General features: G+C 41.3%; 1 protein-coding gene across 1 annotated transcript in view; it reads right to left on the bottom strand.

Moving 5' to 3' along the window:
- Nucleotides 1-1,536: 1,536 nt before the first annotated feature.
- TBCA (tubulin folding cofactor A) overlaps nucleotides 1,537-18,579 on the bottom strand; it is a 57,531-nt gene continuing 40,488 nt past the window's right edge. The window contains exons 3-4 of the mRNA XM_019532207.1: nucleotides 3,977-4,063; nucleotides 1,537-1,982 (exon numbers count right to left, since the gene is read on the bottom strand). Coding sequence (XP_019387752.1) covers nucleotides 1,902-1,982; nucleotides 3,977-4,063 — 168 coding nt within the window. The 3' untranslated portion in view covers nucleotides 1,537-1,901. The remainder of the gene's footprint in view (nucleotides 1,983-3,976; nucleotides 4,064-18,579) is intronic.

The raw sequence follows: 18,579 nt of genomic DNA, 5'->3' as shown, positions 1-18,579 counted from the left end.
ATCCCCTGCATGATTGGCAGCGGACCCAGAAGTGGACTGGAAGTACTGCTGGTCCACTTCCAGGTCTGCTGCTGAGCATGCGGGGGCCACTGCCCCACGCTCCTGTGGGATGCTCCATCTGCCCCACCATTGCAGTGTTTACAAGCCATGCCTGGTACCTCAAGGTATGTAGAAAAAACATTTAAAGTGGTGGCTATGGCTGAATTGCTGATTCTCTGAATCAGTATTGCATCTTCAGATTTGGATTTGGCCAAATCAAATTGGGACAGTGATCCAAATCAACGAGTCGAATCACTGTCCCCTGATTCAGGTCAAATCCAAATCCAAATTGAATATGGCCTGTTTTACACACCCCTACTACTCATGCTCCTTCAGTCAGCAATTGCACTCCTTTCTGAAAACACCACATTACCAATATGCCAGGTATGTTTATGAAGTGAGGATGCAACAGCAGGAAGAGGTAAAGTTCAGACAAGATTTCCACATGTTTTTATACACAAGTCTACTAACACAGAAAACATGGCAGAGAAACTGAACCCTAGGTAGACTACCTCAAAAATTTACTTGGATGCATTAGCGAGTGGCCAATTATGGTACAGAAGTGCAAATAGCATAACAAACTGTATCCATGTTACAGAAATGGAATTAAAAATCTTGCTCTAGTGGTGCGCCAAACAGTCCCTAATTTGGAAATGGAGATTCCTGTATTGAACCTGTAATTTCACAAGTGTAATTTTTGTCAGTTAGATGCTAATTTTGACTGCATTCACAAACCAAGTAGATGCTTAAATCACATCAGCTGCAGATGCAAATTGTTAGGTCATGTTGAGGTCCCCTTCAAAAACTCAAGCTCATTAATGATAAGTTTATTTGTATAGCACCAAAATGACATGTGCTGTTTTGTTGCCCTTAAAAGTCACTACCAAAATTTTCCAATTAGGAAAATTACTATGAAAAGCTTTCTGGCTTTCTGGCAAAGTCCATGGCTTATTTAGACGAGTTGTCCTGAGGAATCACAGCTTTTTGTATCCACTTAGATGCTCTTCCAGGCAAATTAATGTTCTGCTCATTTCTTTTTCTTGTAGTTGTGTCTCACTATAGCATCTGTCTTGGGCTTCATCCAGGAAGTCACTTAAGTCTATCAAGAAATGGGCCAAGGTGCGTGGCTGTACCCTGAGGAAAGAGATTCACAACTTCTGCAGTAAGATCTAGTTCATAAAAAAAGCCATATGGGTCAGCTACCAACACGCTGTGCTTTCTGCTACAGCAGCTCAATTTTAGCAAGCAGTAGCTCTGGAGCTCACTTATATGAATATCCACAGGCTGGATGAAGTTTTGGAATCAGATCTTGACATGATGGTCTTAGGCCCATTTCTAGTAAGTATTATACCCAAAAGAAAGAATCAGGATATTATGCCTTTTCTTAAGTTAGAAACAGAACTGTTTTAGCGGTTTCCTATTAGAGCATGATAATAGAAATATTCTCCAATGCAAAGGATTTTCTTAAAAACAAATAAACAAGCATTTGTTGATGAGTTACCTTATTCATTGCATACAGTCCACCCTTTAATCAGAATGTTTATCTTTATGATGTGGCACACAATGTCCTTTATTGATTTCTTAAAATGCACAGAAGTGTTTTATTATTTGATACACTCAAAGTCAACTTCAAGCGTTAATATTTGCCTACGAACAGAACTACACACAAACATTTATCAGACAAAATTTTTTACTTGATGCATCTTTAGGTTTAGAGAAAAGCCAGTCATTTGCAACTGCATAAAAAGAATCTCAGCAAGTCACTGTATTGTTATGCTACTTGAAATAAGACAGTGATGGTCAAACAATAAAGTGTGGAATGGACCCAATGCTAATGCATAAAAATAGTACTGAAAACACATCTAGGCTTCCAGCTTCACTGACTCCAGTATTGAACGTGCTTCTTTATATTCTTCAGCTTCCTCCAACTCTTTTTCATTCTCCTGAAATTAAACATAGAACTTTTTTATTCCTAAGAAAATAACTTGACATGTTTTCATTCCTCTTAATATGTTAACATCCCATTTAGATTACTTCTAACTTCCAATGCAAAAACGGAGGGTTCACTGCACTGACAGATAAAGATCTTTGAGTGAGCCATTTCAGTTCCCCTGTCCTATTTTTTTAAAAACCTTCTTTCCATATTTTTGTCCAGCATTGCATGGATCTGGTGTAAATGTAAAGATTCAGGGAAGTCTGTGAAACATGTAGACAGCAACCAAACACTAACTACATTTTTTTTTAACAGAACACAATTCTTAGGCCCTATTGCCCTTTTTAAGTTCAGTAAAACATTTTGGTGATGCCCTTGTCACATTTAGACAGACCTATATGTGTTCTCTGGATTTCAACTATAGGAATAGTCAAACCAAAATGAGGACTACCCATAAAGTGGCAACAGTAGCAATAGAAGAAGCCAGAGTAAGAACACTATGGGGGGGGGAGGAGTCCTTTATGAGATTCATTTAAAAGCAAATTCTTCAAAGTTCACACTGATGTGAGTTATGACGGTACAGCAGGAAGGGGAAACTAATCTTTAAGGACCTTTTCAATATTGCTGACTTTGGAATCAAATGACATTTTCACATTCCTTTCAAACTGCCTGCCTGTGAATCTTCCCAACTTAAAGTGACAATGGCCAATTTATTTCAACTTCCACACCCCTTTATCAAACAATGAAACCAATCAAACATCACCACAGAAAGACAAAGTGTAGGAGGCTGATTCTGCCAAGTACTTGTCTTCAAAAAATGCCAAGAACATTCTTATATTTGAAGTCAATAAAAATGGCAGGTACTCGGCACCCTGCAGGACTGGGCTCTAGAGATTGTGTCTGAACAGGCTCAGCAGAGGAGTTCTAACTGATCTCTCCTGCAATCAATAAAAAGCCTCTGGAGGTGCTTAAATTCCACTGTATGGTTAAGCTTCATGTTAATGTTTACATCTGTAGCAAGACAAGAGGTGAAAAAATGTTAGTTCTTTAAGATGTAGTCCTATGACCTCAGAATTCAGGGAAGCAAGTTTGGGCCCTAAGGCTGCCTATACACATGCTCACTGGTGTTCTAATTAGAACGTTCCCATGTTCCCAATCGAATGTTCCAGTGTCGCTGCACTGTCGTGTGTATTAAGTACCCCCATGCTTAAAAGTGGCTGCAGGGCACTTCATTTAAGCCTCGTCAAATGACGTTTAGATACAGTGTCCCACAGCCATTTTAAACATGCAGAGGCATAATACGCATCATGGTGAGGTGTTTTAATTAGAGTGACCATCTGGGAGCCACTCTAAGATGCCCCCTCACCCCACCCCCAAGCATGTGTACAGGCAGCCTAAATTCCTGGTATACTCCTATTCATGGGAATAAATCCTCTTGCAGGCAGGTAGAACTACTGAAATCAAGCTAGTTACTTTTGTTAGCACAACTTCCATAAACCAAGTGTTGCCTGACTAATGCTTTGATCACTGTTTGGCCATTACAAATCATCAATAGCATTCAAACAAGCAAATGTCCTACCTGTAAATCCAATTCACCTAAAGTTTAGGTATTTTACTCAAACAGAGGAACTATTTTGGGTGTTTATAATATATTACTTGACACAGCAATTAGATATTGAGCCACTGGAAGGGAGTTTCAGTGTCTGTTGGGTGTGTTCCTCATTGCAGCAAGTTTCTAAACTTACTTCTGCTAAATATGTACACAAACCCTGTGTGCACTAAGCAGCTTGAATGAGCTACTGTTATGCTACGTAATGCTAATCATGGAAGCGCACACGATTCAAATAGAAAAATTGTCCAGTGCAAGTTTCATTAAGCTACTACTACTCTGTAGGCTAAAATTGCTAGCCCTATTCCACCAATGAAAGAATCCAGCCCTAGTCTTTGTAGCCAGAGAGCAGAAAGCACACAAATATTCAGGTAAAAGGTTTGTGCTACACTTACTAATAGCTGAGTGAGATCTGCATGTGCAGCTCCTAATCTGCGTTGGCAGTCTGGAATCATCATTCGAGATTCTTGCAGGATCTCAGTCTGTGAAACAGAAACCAGTAAAACACATGAACTTTTTAATATTGAAAGCACTGGTTTTATAAAATCCATAAAGCTTGTTCTTTTCTAAAATAGCTGTATAGACGTCTTCAAATAAACTTTAAAACATAGTTGTCTTCGTTTTATCCCAGTTGGATCATTTCACATTAACAGCACTAACTTACTTTCTACTTAATAAATATAATTGCTTAACACTTGTAATATGTTCTTTGAATTAATTTAGTAAGTACAAAAATGATTTCATAGGATATCTTCCTTAAATACAGTATAATTAAAACACAGCAAAGTGTAATGAAGTATTTTAGAATACACTTTTTCCATCTGAAGTAAGAATTAACTAGCAAAAGCTTTCCATACAGCATTTGTTAAAAAAGGCTATTTAAAATAAACTATTTCCCCTGCTGTCATGAAGCAGCTTCATCCAAAATGGGATCAGCTGGTTATATAAATATCTCCTGCATCTTTTGAGTAATAAAGAAAAACAGTGTTCAGATAATACCACATAGAGATAATTACTGCATGAAAAAAGTTATTGAGTTATTGATCACATCATGTGCACACTGCAGGAGGCTCTGACTGAAAGACAAAGGTAAAGAAAAATGAAAAGCAAAGACCAGCAGGCTCATATTTTTGATGCTTATCATGCATAAAAAGTTATTACTTATCCTTGTGCTTCATTTTAGGAGAGAGATTATTCTCACCATGCACTTTGAGTAAAATTACCAAACTGGCACCCCACTGTATTTGAACATCTTGCCTACACCTACAGAAAACAACCTTCAGATTTATACAAAAGAACATTTATTTCATGGAATATCTCTGGACTTGAAATCCATCCACAAAAAAGGTGTGCACTGCTGTTAAATGTACTAAATCTATTTAGAAATGAAAATCAATTAACAGACCTGTAAATGTGAAACTTCTTCTACATTAAGAATAGCCTGCCACCTGCCATAAGTGTACATCTTTCACTTTAACAGTTCAACACATTCTTTCACTCAAAAGGTTATATATTTTCCCTTTCCTGTCAAATCACCAAACCAGATTACTATTAACTGGAGTTGGATAATTAAACAAGGAAGAAACACATGCGTTTGCCAGTTCACATGCATAACAAAGCATACAACCAGTCCCACTGTAAGCAATGACTGCTCAAGTATGTAATATTAAATACATGTTTAAGTACTTTACTAGATTGGGACCTAAAAAAAAAGGTAATAATTTTAAAGATGAAAGACTACTTGAAAGAGTGAGAATAGCTCAGTCACTAGCCCCAGTCAATCACTCACTTCCTTTGTTGGTATTCCTAACAAGCTGTTCACTTTTATGTTGATGGGCAGTAGAGAAGCCCACCAGTTCAGAACTGGAATAAGAACAACTCATTTTACAGAGGTTGCTAAACAAGGAAAAAGTATAATTTAAGCATGAATCTGGAATATACATCTTTAATCTTCTGTGGCTTCTCTGAAATGGGTAAAGTGAAGGTATCTGAATTGTTCAATTAAAGCTGGAAAGCTGGCTGTAGTACAAATATTTTCTTGGAGTGAAACCATTACTGAGTAAAAACAGAAAAGGAGTAAAACTCACACAATTGCTACATCTGGCAGGCCTATAGGCATTGCAGATTGACAATACGTTCCCATAGAAATACAAAGGTAAAAGAGGAACTTATATATTTTAAAATGAAAATAAAATTTGGATGCCTGAATCCCACTGAAATCCATCAGTAACTGGAGTACCAAATTCCAAAGACTCTTTTGAAAGTCCCAGAGTGAATTATCTGTGGTAAAACTAATAATCAGGTCAAAGGAAGGTTATAGTGAGAATGGGTTTTGCAAAAGAACAGTAGATGTTACAGGTGTGCTAAGCACTGTGATGCTTGAATAAAAGTATTAAACACTGAAAGAACTGAAGTGCCTCTAACTAAAAATGCTTACCCATATACAAATGATGCACTGCAAGGATAAACTGATCCAATTTCTTTCCAATGACCATGAAGGGAATCACCAAAGATCTTGTAAAAAGGCACTTACGAGGTCAGGGAAAAACTTGCAACTTTTAGTCAATGCCCAAAATGACTGGTAAGAAATGCCTCTAACGGTTAATTTGTCCATCACTTGCCTTTAGATGATGAAAATGTTCCCATTAAAAGCAGGGTGTCTGTCACCTTATAAAAGAAAACAGGCTGTTCAGAATAGATGGAACTCTTCAGACTTGCCTGGTAGCTTGCCTAGGAGAAAGAACTAAGGAGAAAGCAATAAGGGATTGCCATCGCCTTGGATGACAATGGCAATGGATACTGGGGAGGAGAGATGCTACTAGCATTACTGTTTATAATGATCCTCTGGGGAAATAGCAACATTTAAGCACACAGGCAATGTCCTGGTTTTTATGTCAGCAGACTCAAACATCATACTTGCACTGTATATGGTTTGTAAAAGGGGCAGCTGTCTGGCCATTTAATTTCACTTGGAAACCAAGTTTTTGCTATCAGTCCATGGAATGCCTCATACTGTGAAAGCAGGCTACCTTCAACTAGCACAAAACAAACTCGTTATCTGGTACAATATGATTTCTGTGAGAGTCCACATGAACCAGCAATGGATCCAAACATAGCTTAAGTGACCAACATAAAGATTGAACTTCAAAGTAAAATCAAAGTACATTCAGAGCTTGTTATTATGATAAACAGTCTGTGAAACAAGTGGAATTCAAGAAGATGACTGAATAGCAGCTACAAGCAGTTAACTTCTGCATCGGCAACATGGATCAAATCGTAAAGCAGGACAAGATGTGGTGTTGCTGGTCTGCAGATAAGCTCTTGGGGGAAAAGATCCTAAAAGATGAAACTTGAGAGATCACAGTAAAAATCAGAGTTGTGTGATCAGTGAGCGAAGTCAAGAACTCAAAGCAAGACTGCTGAAATTGTAAGAAGTGCTTCAATTACTAGCAATAAATGCAATGACTAAAAGGTGTTGAGAAAACAATGGCTCGAACAATGTAGTGCTATAGTGAATTCATAAATAGAACAAGGAAGAACTATCCAACCATTAAGCTTCTTCCTATGGTTTCTCTGGCCAACAAAAACGACCACCATTTTACTTAATACATGAGGTAGGTATTGTCAGGAAATACATCACAAATTAAATGAATCCTGTGATGGAAGTATCATAGTGCTTAGGGTCGGAAGGGACCTAAACAGATCATCAGGTCTGACCCAACCCCCTGTCCTGGGCAGAAATGGGTGCCGGGGTCATATCACCCCAGCCAAATATCTGTCCAGCCTCCTCTTGAAGACCCCTAAGTTTCATAGTTTTCATAGTTTAGTAAGTGAAGGAAACAAGGAAAATTCCAGGAGAAGTTCAACCCATTGTGATAAACCCAGTGATGGAAGTAGTTCACAGTGTGGTTTATAGACTCTGAAGAACAATTAAACACATGTAGTGGATAAAAATACAAGGAGAATTTATTTAAAGTATTTAGGAGGCACTTATCCCAGCATATACACTGTCAGTGTGATTTGGGAAGCTGGAAAATGGCTTAAGGCTTGGACACATACCTGCTGACTCCTATTAGTGCATGCAAGACAGGACATTAAGAAACAGGATATCATTTTGCCTTCAAACCAAAGTGCTACAGAAAGATCACTAGGAGTTAGCTATGCTTTGCATATGACTATAAGACTGTAATCAACCAAACTTACAGAACAAATAGAGCGATACTACTAAAACAATCAAATGAAGAAAGTTCAAATTTATGACACACTGGTTGGATGAAGGGAGGAGAAATGCGGATGTACAATTTGCAAAGAGACTGGCATCAGGATCAGGGGAGGAAGCTATGGGGAGAGTGGTTTGATGATATAACGTTGCATTTCCCCAGGTTTACTGGTTTATGCCCCCACTGTAGCAAGGTTGGGCACTTGCACTCCCCACTTCATCAACCACCAATTTCCTTGGAAGGTGGGGGGGGGAGAAGAGCACCCACTCACACTTTGAGAAAAGCTGATATAATTAAATAGATAGTATACTATGAGTTACTTCATGATTGAAGATGGTGAAATACAGAGAAAGACTGCTGACCTATATCTTGTCTTTGTTCGCTTACTGCTCATTGCAATGCAGTTATTGTGCTCTACACTATGAAAATAAAATGGAGTATAAAAAACTTTTATCCAGCAAAATAATGATCTGTTACATATATAATTGGAGCAACCATTATGCCACAGTATTGCTCTCAGCACAAACATGTCCCTTTGGGAATATACAGATCAGACAAACACTGATAATGCAAGCACTTCTTTACTGGCTCTCACATTTACGAAGCAAGGTCATACAGACTGAGTTATGAAAAGAAAACAAAAACATTTTAAAAGAAGGTAACTGGAGACAACTGCTCAAGAGTAAAATAAAAAGCTACAGCTTGATTTCTAATAGTGGTATAAAATGAGCCCGTACGGCAAAGCATGTTGACATTCCCGCTACAAGGAGAACACCACCTTGTAAAGTTTCAAATACTGGATGAGGAAGTTCCAAGTCAGTGAGCACCAAACTTTAGTCTGCTCTTAAAAGTGATTGCACAGGTATGTACAATCCGTCTGCTAAACAGGCTAAGGATTTTCTTAACTCCAATGGGATGTTTAATGAAGTGGCATGTATTATTCACCACACATTAATGCAGACTCTAGTATATTCCATGTAAATTCCCATTTGCAGTGACAAGGTAAAACAGGAGTTGCCTCGATGGCAAAATTAGACGCTATTAAACAAATGTGGACCACAACTGATTATATATGGGTTTTCTTCCCTGTCAGCAGAGGGAGGAAGAGTAAACACTCAAGAATATGTATGTCATGCTGCTCTTACACAGGAGAAGTAAAGTTCATTAGAGTGGATTTATTACAAAATTAATTACATTAGAAGGCAGTCGCTAGATAATTCAATCCACCATTTAAAAAGCAAATGTTCTTAGAATTAGTTCTAAGGTCTAAATCATTTGCACTATAAACAATACAACTCTTATCCTTTATTTTAATAGCTTTCAGAATGATGACTGGATAATACAATCATTGACAATATAAAATTGTCATTTAATCAATACATTTTCTACTCAATGGCTCGCCATTTTTTACTTGAAAAGATAAATTCAAATTGGCTTGGAAATGAACAAAAATATGGTAGTGAAAATCTAAAAGTAGCAGGGAAGTGGTGTTGCTAAAAGAAAGTTTGAGTCATTCTTGTTGGGGAACCAATCTTCCTCCTGCTCTGTCTTTTTGTATGGTACCTGCCATCTCAGATCTAGGTGTCACAGTAGTACATAAGCGGACTATAAGCCAACAGTATGCCCCTGTGGCAACCCCCACACCAAACCAACAGCTTGCTCAGTTGTATTAATAGGACGTCCTCTGCAAATCAAGGGAAGTGATTCTTTCACTGAATTCGGCACTGGTGAGGCTGCACCTGGAGTACTGTGCCCAGTTTTGGGCCACACAGTTCAACAAATATGTAGATGGTAGAGGTGCACTGATACATCAGTCCATATTGTACTGGCACCAATAAAAGCAAAACTGGTATTATCAGCAATTGGCTTTTTTTGGCCAAAGTGGCCAATAATGTTGCAGATAAACGCCATGTGCATGTGCACAGCCACAGCATGCATGTGTCAAGCCTGGCAGCTTGGAGAGGAGTGTCCGGCCAGTAAGTCTGCGGGAGGGAAAGGAGCATGGGAGCAGGGGACGCAGATTGAGGCCCCCACGGTGAGGGAGGGAATAGGGCAGAAGCTGGGGCAGGGGCTGCCCAGCTGGGGTTGCTTGCCCAAGGGTGCAAGGAGGTGGGTGGTAAAGGGGCATGGCTCCCCACACTGAGTGCACCCCAGGGGAGGCATGGAGCATGTACCCCCCCCAGATTTGTATGTAGGGTGAGGGTGGGCTGCCCACTGTGGGCTTGGGGCTGCACCAGGCTCTTCCTGGTGGGAGGGCTGAGCCAGGTCTGTGCTCAGAGTGGGAAGGGGTGGGGCAGGAGGTGGTGGGACTGGGGAGGGTGGCTATGGCAAATTTTGGGGTGGCTGTAGTCCACCCTGTAAACTCCTCTCCCAGCACCACTGCCACCCACCCTGATCACAGCTTTGGCCCAGCCCCCCTGCTGGGAAGAGGATGCAGCAGGCAGCCAGCCCTTGCCCCATGCACAAATCCAGGAGGCACATGCCCCCACACCTCTTTTGGGATGCGTGCAGCACAGAAAGCCAGCTCCCTTCCCACCTCCACCCACAGATCCGTCTTGTGTCCCACCCTGGCTGGGCAGCACCTCCCCCTCCCCGTCCCTTACTGTGAGGGACTCAATCTACCCCCTACCTCTGCACCCCTTCTGTCCCACAGACTTACCAGCCAGATGCTGCTCTCGAAGCTGCCAGGCTGCATATCGACAATGAGAATGCTATCAGCCTGTATGGCTGGTTAATAATTGGCCATCAGTATCAGCCAAAAAAATCTTTACCGGTGCACTCCTAGTGCACAGATTGGAAGAAGTCCAGCAGAAAACAATAAATGATTAGAGGCTTGGGAAATGTGACCTATGAGGCTAGGCTCAAAAGACTATGGTTATTTAGTTTGGAGAAAAGACGAAGGGGCAGGGTTTGGTAACGGTCTTTAAATACGTAAAGGACAATTATAGAGAAGATGGAAATGGGCTTTCCTCTGTGGCTGTACGAAACGGCACTAGGAGCAACTGTCTTAGGCTGCTGGAGAGGAAATTTAGGTTGGAGATTAGGAGGAACTTTTTAACTACAGGGTGACCAAGCACTGGAACAGGCTACCTACTATAGGGGGTGTGGTGGTACAACTGCACCCTCCTTTCAGACTGGACCATGCCATGGGAGCCTCTGAGAACATTTTTAGTTTCCAAAACAGTTAAGAAATCCCCCTCCCCTCTGCTCAAAAGCACAATCTGTTCTCGGGCCGACTCCTCACTCCTACTGTTTTCCTCACTGTCCTGGGAGCAGGAGAAACTTCAAAGCCACACCTGCCAGCTTGAGTCAGCCTGCATGGGGGCTGGGCTCAGTGACAGAGGCAGTGGAGATGGGATTCCCCCTTCCCATGCCTGCTCCTGGCGGACTGTGCAGGGTGGCAGAAACCCTCCAGGCTGGCTGGAGTGAGCAGGAGTGGCTCTGATGTTTTGCTCTGCTCCTGGGACAGCAGTGAAAGCAACAACTGCAGATGGGAGGAAGACGAAAAAGATTCACATATTCATAGACTGTGAAGCTGAAAGGGACTTCAGAAGTTCGTTGGGTCCAGCCCCCTGTACCAAGCAGGAAAGACAACTGGGGTCAGGTGACCGTCCAGTCTCCTCTTGAAGATTTCCAGGGTAGGCGATTGCACCACTTCTGAAGGGAGCTTATTCCAGAGTCTGGACACCTTAGGTGTGAAGAAATTTTTCCTAATGTTGAGCCTGAAACAGTCTTCTAGGAGTTTGTGACCATAACTCCTGGTTTTTCCCAGGTGTGCCCTGGTGAACAGTTGTTCACCAAGCCCCTGATGTACGTCCCAATGTAGTGGTAAGCTGCTACCAAGTCCCCTCTCAGCTTTCTTTTTTTCAGGCTGAAGAGTCCCAGGACCCCTCAGCCTGTCCTTGGATGGCTTGCTATGCAAGTCTCTGGACTCTCTCAACTTTACCACATCCTTGTTAAAGTGTGATGCCTGGTACTGGATACAGTACTCCAGCTGCGGTCTCACCAAAGCCAAGTAGTGGAGGTGGAAAAAGCACTTCCTTGGTTTTGCTGGAGATGCACTGATTGATGCATGCCAGATTATTACTTGCCCTGTTGAGCCGTTAGTGTGATGTTGTAGCCATGTTCATACTGTGGTCTAACTATTACTTCCAGGTCCTTTCATTTGTAGTACTGGTCAGATTGGCATTGCCAAGCCTGTAGGTGACTGTTTGTCCCCAGGTGGAGCACTTTACATTTCTTGATGTTGAACTTCATCTGGTTCTGGTCCATCCAGCTTACTAGCCTGTCAAGGTTCGCCTGTATCTGCAGCCTATCTTCAAGCGTGACCACACTTCCTGGTAACTTGGTGTCACCTGTGAACTTGACCAGTGAGCTCTTCACCCCCCACATCCAAATCATTGATGAAGATTTTGAATAGCACTGGACCAAGCACCGACCCATGAGGGACACCACTTCTTGCCAAGACAACACAGATCCATTCATTAGGACTCTCTGGGTCCTACCCCGCAGCCAGTTTCGTACTCACATAACCGTCTCACAGTTAAGGCCACAATCCTCCAATTTTGTTGCAAGAACATGGCGAGCTAGCAGGTCAAAGGCTTTTTGGAAGTCAAGGTACACAGTGTCAACCTCCTCTCTCTTATCCAGGTGGTGAGTTACCCGATTGTAAAAGGAGATATGGCTGGTAAGACAAGACTTGCCTGCGATGAAGCCATGCTGGCCGTCATTCAGAATCCTACCTTCTGCAAGCCTATTGCACTTAGAATCCTTAATAAATTTTTCCAGGATTTTCCCTGGGATAGAAGTAAGGCTAATTGGCCTATAGTTACCCAGGTCCTCCCTTCTACCCTTCTTGAAGATGAGCACAACACTGGCCCTCTTCCAGTCCTCAGGGACCTCTCTGGAGCACCACAAGTTTTGGAAGAGTTTCGCCAGGAGTTCCATGATGACTTTCGCCAGCTCCTTCAGCACTCTTGAATAAAGTTCATCTAGTCCTGCTGATTTATATATGTCTAATTTTTTTAATTGGTCGCACACCACTTCTACGACAATAGGAGGAAAGCGGTCATTCTTACCCTGTTCATTCTGTACCCCATCTGGTGTAATTTTCCCCTTGGCCCAGTGAAAGACTGAAGCAAAGTAGTCAATCAAGATTTCGGTTTTCTCCTGAGTTGTTGAGCAATGGCCCCACACTCCCATTTGTTCTCCTGTTCCCTACGTACCTAAAGAAGGACTTCTTCTTGTCCTTGATTCCCATGGCTAATTTTAGTTCAGTCGCCACCTTAGCCTTTCTAATCTGTTCCCTACAAGTGCGAGCCAGTGTTGTATAGTCCTCCTTGGGGCATGTCCCAAACTTCCATTGTCTGTATGCTTCTTTCTTCTCTCTCAAGAAGACCATTATTTCTCTATTTAGCCAAGAGGGCATCCCAGCCCTTTCCTCCATGTGGGTCTTCCTTTGTGCTTCAAGAAACGACCACTCTTCATGCACTCCTTTCGCCTTTGGTCTCTGGTCCCGCAGTACGATCCCTACTAGTGACCCGAGCTTGTTGAAATTTGCATTTTTGAAGTCCAAAACTTCAATCCAGTGGGAGGAGGCTCACCACTGAGGATGGAGGGGAAGGACTGAAGAAATCCTTACCTGCTCTGGGGGCTTTAAAAACCTTCCCACAGGCTCCACAGCAGTCTGTCCATGCTGGTGGGTTGGGGAGTAAGGAATAGATGACCTTATGATGTCCCTTCTAGCCCTACTTTCCTATGATCTTCAGTCAGAAATAAATTGTTATAGACTGCATTATCTGAATTGAATTTCCACTCTTTTGCACACGCTTGCTGTTCGTTCATCAACTGATTAAAAACAGTTTGAGATTAAACATTGAGATTTTGGGATATCCCCATGCTTGGAAAAGTCTAGTTCAGTCTTCCCTTCTACGGGGTATACATTTTTTCTCCAGCAATTATTACTCGTATCTCCTTGGCAAACATCCCTGATAAAGCATGTAATAGTTGGGAGTATGTTACTACTCTAAGTGCAAGTGTCTTAAATCCTCAATAGAAAAAGCAGAGTCTAGAATACAAAAAGGTATTCCCCTATCTGAGAAGGTAAGGATGAAAACAATGATTTGTTTTTAAATAGGAGGAAAGAGGAAGATAAACAAAGATTAAAGTAATAATTCTCATCAGAAGGCCTTTTTTAGAAAGCACACTGACAATAAAACCACAAGTTAAAAGCAGCATTTCTTTATACCACCTGTGCGTCAGGAGTATTATTCTTCAGAGAACACAGATAGAATTCCAGGTTGCTAGTCTTGAAAGAAAACTTATTTGTGCTCATTAAGGAAACTCTCCAAATGCATAACTAGGAGCATCAAACCCTTTATTAGCAACTTTACTGGCTTCTTAGCTAGACAGCCAGAGCTGAGGAGTTCAGATTATTAAGCAGAGGTCATCTATTCTTAGGAGAAAACCCGTTGGGTTATGAAAGTAATCAGACTGCAATGCAACTGAAAAATCCACCTAATCTTATTGTGCTGATTTATGAGGAAACTGGAAAAAGCTTTACGGATTCAATCCAGGATGAATTAAAAAAAACGAACCTAAATTAAAAATTACTACTAAGGAGCCATTAAAAACAAATAACTAGTAGTCTTCCTTTGAGGCTTAAACTGAAGTGTGCAGACCAATGCATTTCATTTTTAAAGCTCCATTCAACAAGGACTGCTTCAGTAACTAAAGGTTTAGTTCATTCTAAATCTTCTCATTTTACATTCTCAAAGGTAATATGATTCCTAAATTTGTTTCATTTTAGCAGCATCTCTAGCGAAGAAGAGGATTCTGCCTCATACTAGACACAGGAAAGACTCAAATGTGAAATGATGAGGAATGGAACTTCTTGGATAAAGGACACAAATTTTGAATTTCTGATTATATGCCATATTTGCTTGTAGAAAACCTCCTCATCAGCAAAACCTTATGTACTCTGTGACCAGCTAAATCTGAAAACATGGCATGTTTAATAAATAAATCCAGCATATACCTCAGTTAAATTAAGATTCTTCATGGGGAGGCATGGGAAATAGTTTGGGATTGTGGCAGTTGGATATTTCTGTTAAAATGATTATTATATTAAATACTGATAATTAAGCCCAACCTAAAGTTTCAGTTCATTCTCCAAGAAAATCAAAGAAATTCACACCTTAGGAACTATTTTTTCTACATAAACTCAAGATAGAAAGGAAAAAAAATCCCACTTCCTTAGGCATAAATGCCAGGCCACCGAATATGAGGCACCTACTCCATATATCCTACTGGATGGCCTGGACTGCAGAAAGCTATCAGCATAGAAAAAAGTAAATGTGCAAAACCCCAAATGTATTGATAATTATTACATATGCTGGAGAGAGGACACCCAGAACTTGTAGAAACTGCAGGTTTATTAGGTGAAAAAGGCACTGCATTCCCTCTGTGCTGGACTGCCTTTCTTGTGACATTTTGCAAAGAAATGTATTCAGAGGTTGCACATGCTCAGGTATTCCTGAGTTGTAATACATATTCCTCCCTTATGATATAATATGTTAAATTTATATAAAATATTTTAAAAGCCCAATCATTTTAAACATTATTCAAATTTAGTATCTGTAGAAGCTATTTAATAACTTGATTTTGGCTTACAATATCATGACTTGTAAACACATTTTGGTTTACAATATTACAGATTATGTTTGAAGCATAAAAATTATGAAAGTCTTCCTTTTTCCCCATAACACTTTCCGAATTAATTGCTCTTAATTTATCAATTTTTATTGATATAAACAATTTATAAACTATAACAAAATCAGCTTATCTATTCTAGCAGTTTGATTTGATTTCAGTAAAATTATTTAATTGGTGAAAATCCTCAAACCTCTATCCCATGTTTATATTGTCTTAAAACAGAATATTTCAGTGGTGGAGCACAGAACCTAAACCGATAAAGGTTGTGAACAACAATGTAATTTTAAAATATTGGCTGTAGATGGGAAACTCATTTTTTTTCTCCTAGAGAGAACTAGGGAAGGGAAAACTCTGGGAATTTTTCACTTCTGCTGTTCCCATAAATGAAATAAATGTGTTAAAAGAGGTATTTTTGGGTGCTAATGTGAAGCGAGTTAGAGGGTTCAACCTAATTACTGTATAATGATAGCAGTGGTAACATGGACACTAAATAGTATTTTCACTGGCACACAGCAAAAAGAACAAGGATAAAATGTGTGTGCAAGTTTAATGATATTTACTTTTGGATACATGGTTACTAGGGGTGTGCAAAATGGTCCACATTTGATTTGGATTCAGCCCAAATCAGGGACAGCGATTCAATTTGTTGATCTGGATCACTGTCCCCGATTTGATTTGGCCAAATCCAAAATCTGAAGATTCGAAGCTGATTCAGAGAATCAGTAATTCCGCCACAGACAGCTTTTCTACGTATGTTGAGGTACCAGGCACGGCTTCAGAACACTGTGATGCTGGGGCAAATGGAGCATCCCACAGGAGCACGGGGGGTATACTCAGTGGCAAACCTGGAGGTGGACTGGAAGTACTTCCGGCACACTTCCAAATCTACTAGGGAGCACGTGGGGGGGCCCCACCACTCCCCCCTGGCTTGACAATTGCCCACATGGGACCCCCCCAGACCCAGGAGGCACCAGTCACTAAGCTGGAGGGGAAGAGGGGGAGAAGCGTAGGGGAGGGGGCCCTCCCAGCGCACTCCCGGGTGGAGGTGAACCAGAAAGTGCTTCTGAGTAGAAGTGCTTCTGGTCCACTTCCGGGTCTGCTGCCGAGCACGCTGGGGAACGCCCCCCACTCCTGTGGGACACTTCATCTGCTCTACCATCACAGTGTTCATGAGCTGCCTGGTACCTTGAGGTATGTGGAAAAAACATGTAAAGCTGTGTCTATGTCCGAACTCCTGAATCTTTCTGAACTGATTCGAAGGGTTCCCATTCAATTTGGAGAGATTAAAGGGTCTCTTGATTTGATCTGGATTCAGATATCTGGCTACCGGATTGGGCTGAATCTCCACCAAATCGAATCAGGGACCAAAGCTTTGCGCAGCCCTAATGGCTGCTATTCAAATTTGAGATACACCTACTACATATTTGGGAGAGCATGTGATTTCTACAGAGGCAGATCCACCATGTTTATATCCTCTTGCACTGCCAGAGCAGCAACACTTGTTTTTGTACACAGGCTTGCTTCCTGAGTGAGGAAGACTAAATTGGGTTCAATGGACGATGGAGGAAAAAAGCCTATAGGTAGTAAGGAGACAATATGGAAAATCTTCAAGTCATACAACGGAAATTATGAGGGCAATCAGGCAGTCATGTTTAGAAGCTTATATACTAAAGTTTATATGACTGGGAATACTCCAGTTGACTGGTGTATAGCTTGTTTAGGCAGTGGAGAGGGTGTGGAAGAGGTGGTATTGCCATGTATACACATAAAGAGATAATACATGTGCTCTGAGGTGCAGCACAAAGTGGAAGGTAGGCCTTTTGAAAATGTCTGGGTAAAGGTCAAAGGAAAATGTGGCAAGGGGGTGCCATGGTAGGCGTCTGCTATAGGCCATCAAACCAGGAGGAAAAGGCATGAGGCCATCCTTAAACAGCTAACAGAAGTGTCCAAATTGAAGGACCTGGTTCTCATGGGGGGACTTTAATTATTAAGACATCTGCTTGGAGTGAAACACAGGAGTACATGAACAGTCCAGCAAATTCTTGGAGTGCATCAGGGATAACTTTTTGGTATAGATGGTCTAGGATGGAAGCTCTTCTCAACTTGCTGCTCACAAACCAAGAGGAATTGGTTGAGAATGTGAAAGTGGAAGGTAACTTGCATGACAGTGACCATGAAATCAACAGAATTCAAGAACCCAGGCGAAGGAAAGAAGAGAAGCAGCAGAAAAGACCTGGTGGACAGGATCCTCTGGGAGGTAAGTCTGAAGGGAAAAGGAATCCAGGAGAGCTGGCTGTGCTTGAAAGAGGCCACATTAAGGGTACAGGAATAACAGAAGAATCCCTATTGACAGAAGAATGAGACCAGCCTGGCTAGACAGCAATCTCTTCAATGAATTGAAACTCAAAAAAGGAATCCTATAAAAAAGTAGAAACTTGGTCCTAGTACCAGTGTAGAGTATAAGACTATTGTGCAGGCATGCATGGAGAAAGTCAGGAAGGCCAAGACACAATTTGAGATGCAAATAGTAAGGGACATAAAATGGAAATAGGAAGGGATTCTACAAGTACTTCAAAACTGAAAGGAAGATCAAAGAAACTATAGGTCCCTTTCAGAAGGCAGAAGAGAATCTAGTTAAGGATGATGCAGAGAAAGCTGTATTATTTAATGCAATTTTTACAAAATATTGTCTTCACAAAATGGTGGCAGCTACTAAATGACAAACACAGTTGACCATAAAGATGGGGAAGGAGTCAAATACCCTAGAGCAGTGGCAGAACAGGTTAGAGAGGGGATATTTCCAAGTCAGCAAGGGTGAGTGGAATGCACCACTGGTAGGGACCTAGTCAAATTGCAATTTTGCAGAAACCATGAAATCCGTCATTGCCCGCAAAGTTGGGCAATGCCTGCGAAATCTGCAAAAAAAAAGCCCAAAGGATCATATGATCAAGGGTCAGCAGGGCAGGCCTTATGAGGAGAAGCTACGGGACCTGAACCTGTTTAGCCTCCACAAGAGAAGGTTAAGGGGGGACCTTGTGGCCTGCTACAAACTGGTCAGGGGGGAT

Source organism: Crocodylus porosus, unplaced genomic scaffold (genome assembly GCF_001723895.1).
Source record: "Crocodylus porosus isolate Cpor-Errol unplaced genomic scaffold, CroPor_comp1, whole genome shotgun sequence".
NCBI lineage: Eukaryota > Metazoa > Chordata > Crocodylia > Crocodylidae > Crocodylus > Crocodylus porosus.
Note: the sequence above shows the minus strand (reverse complement) of the source record. Positions and strands in the feature narration are given on the sequence as shown.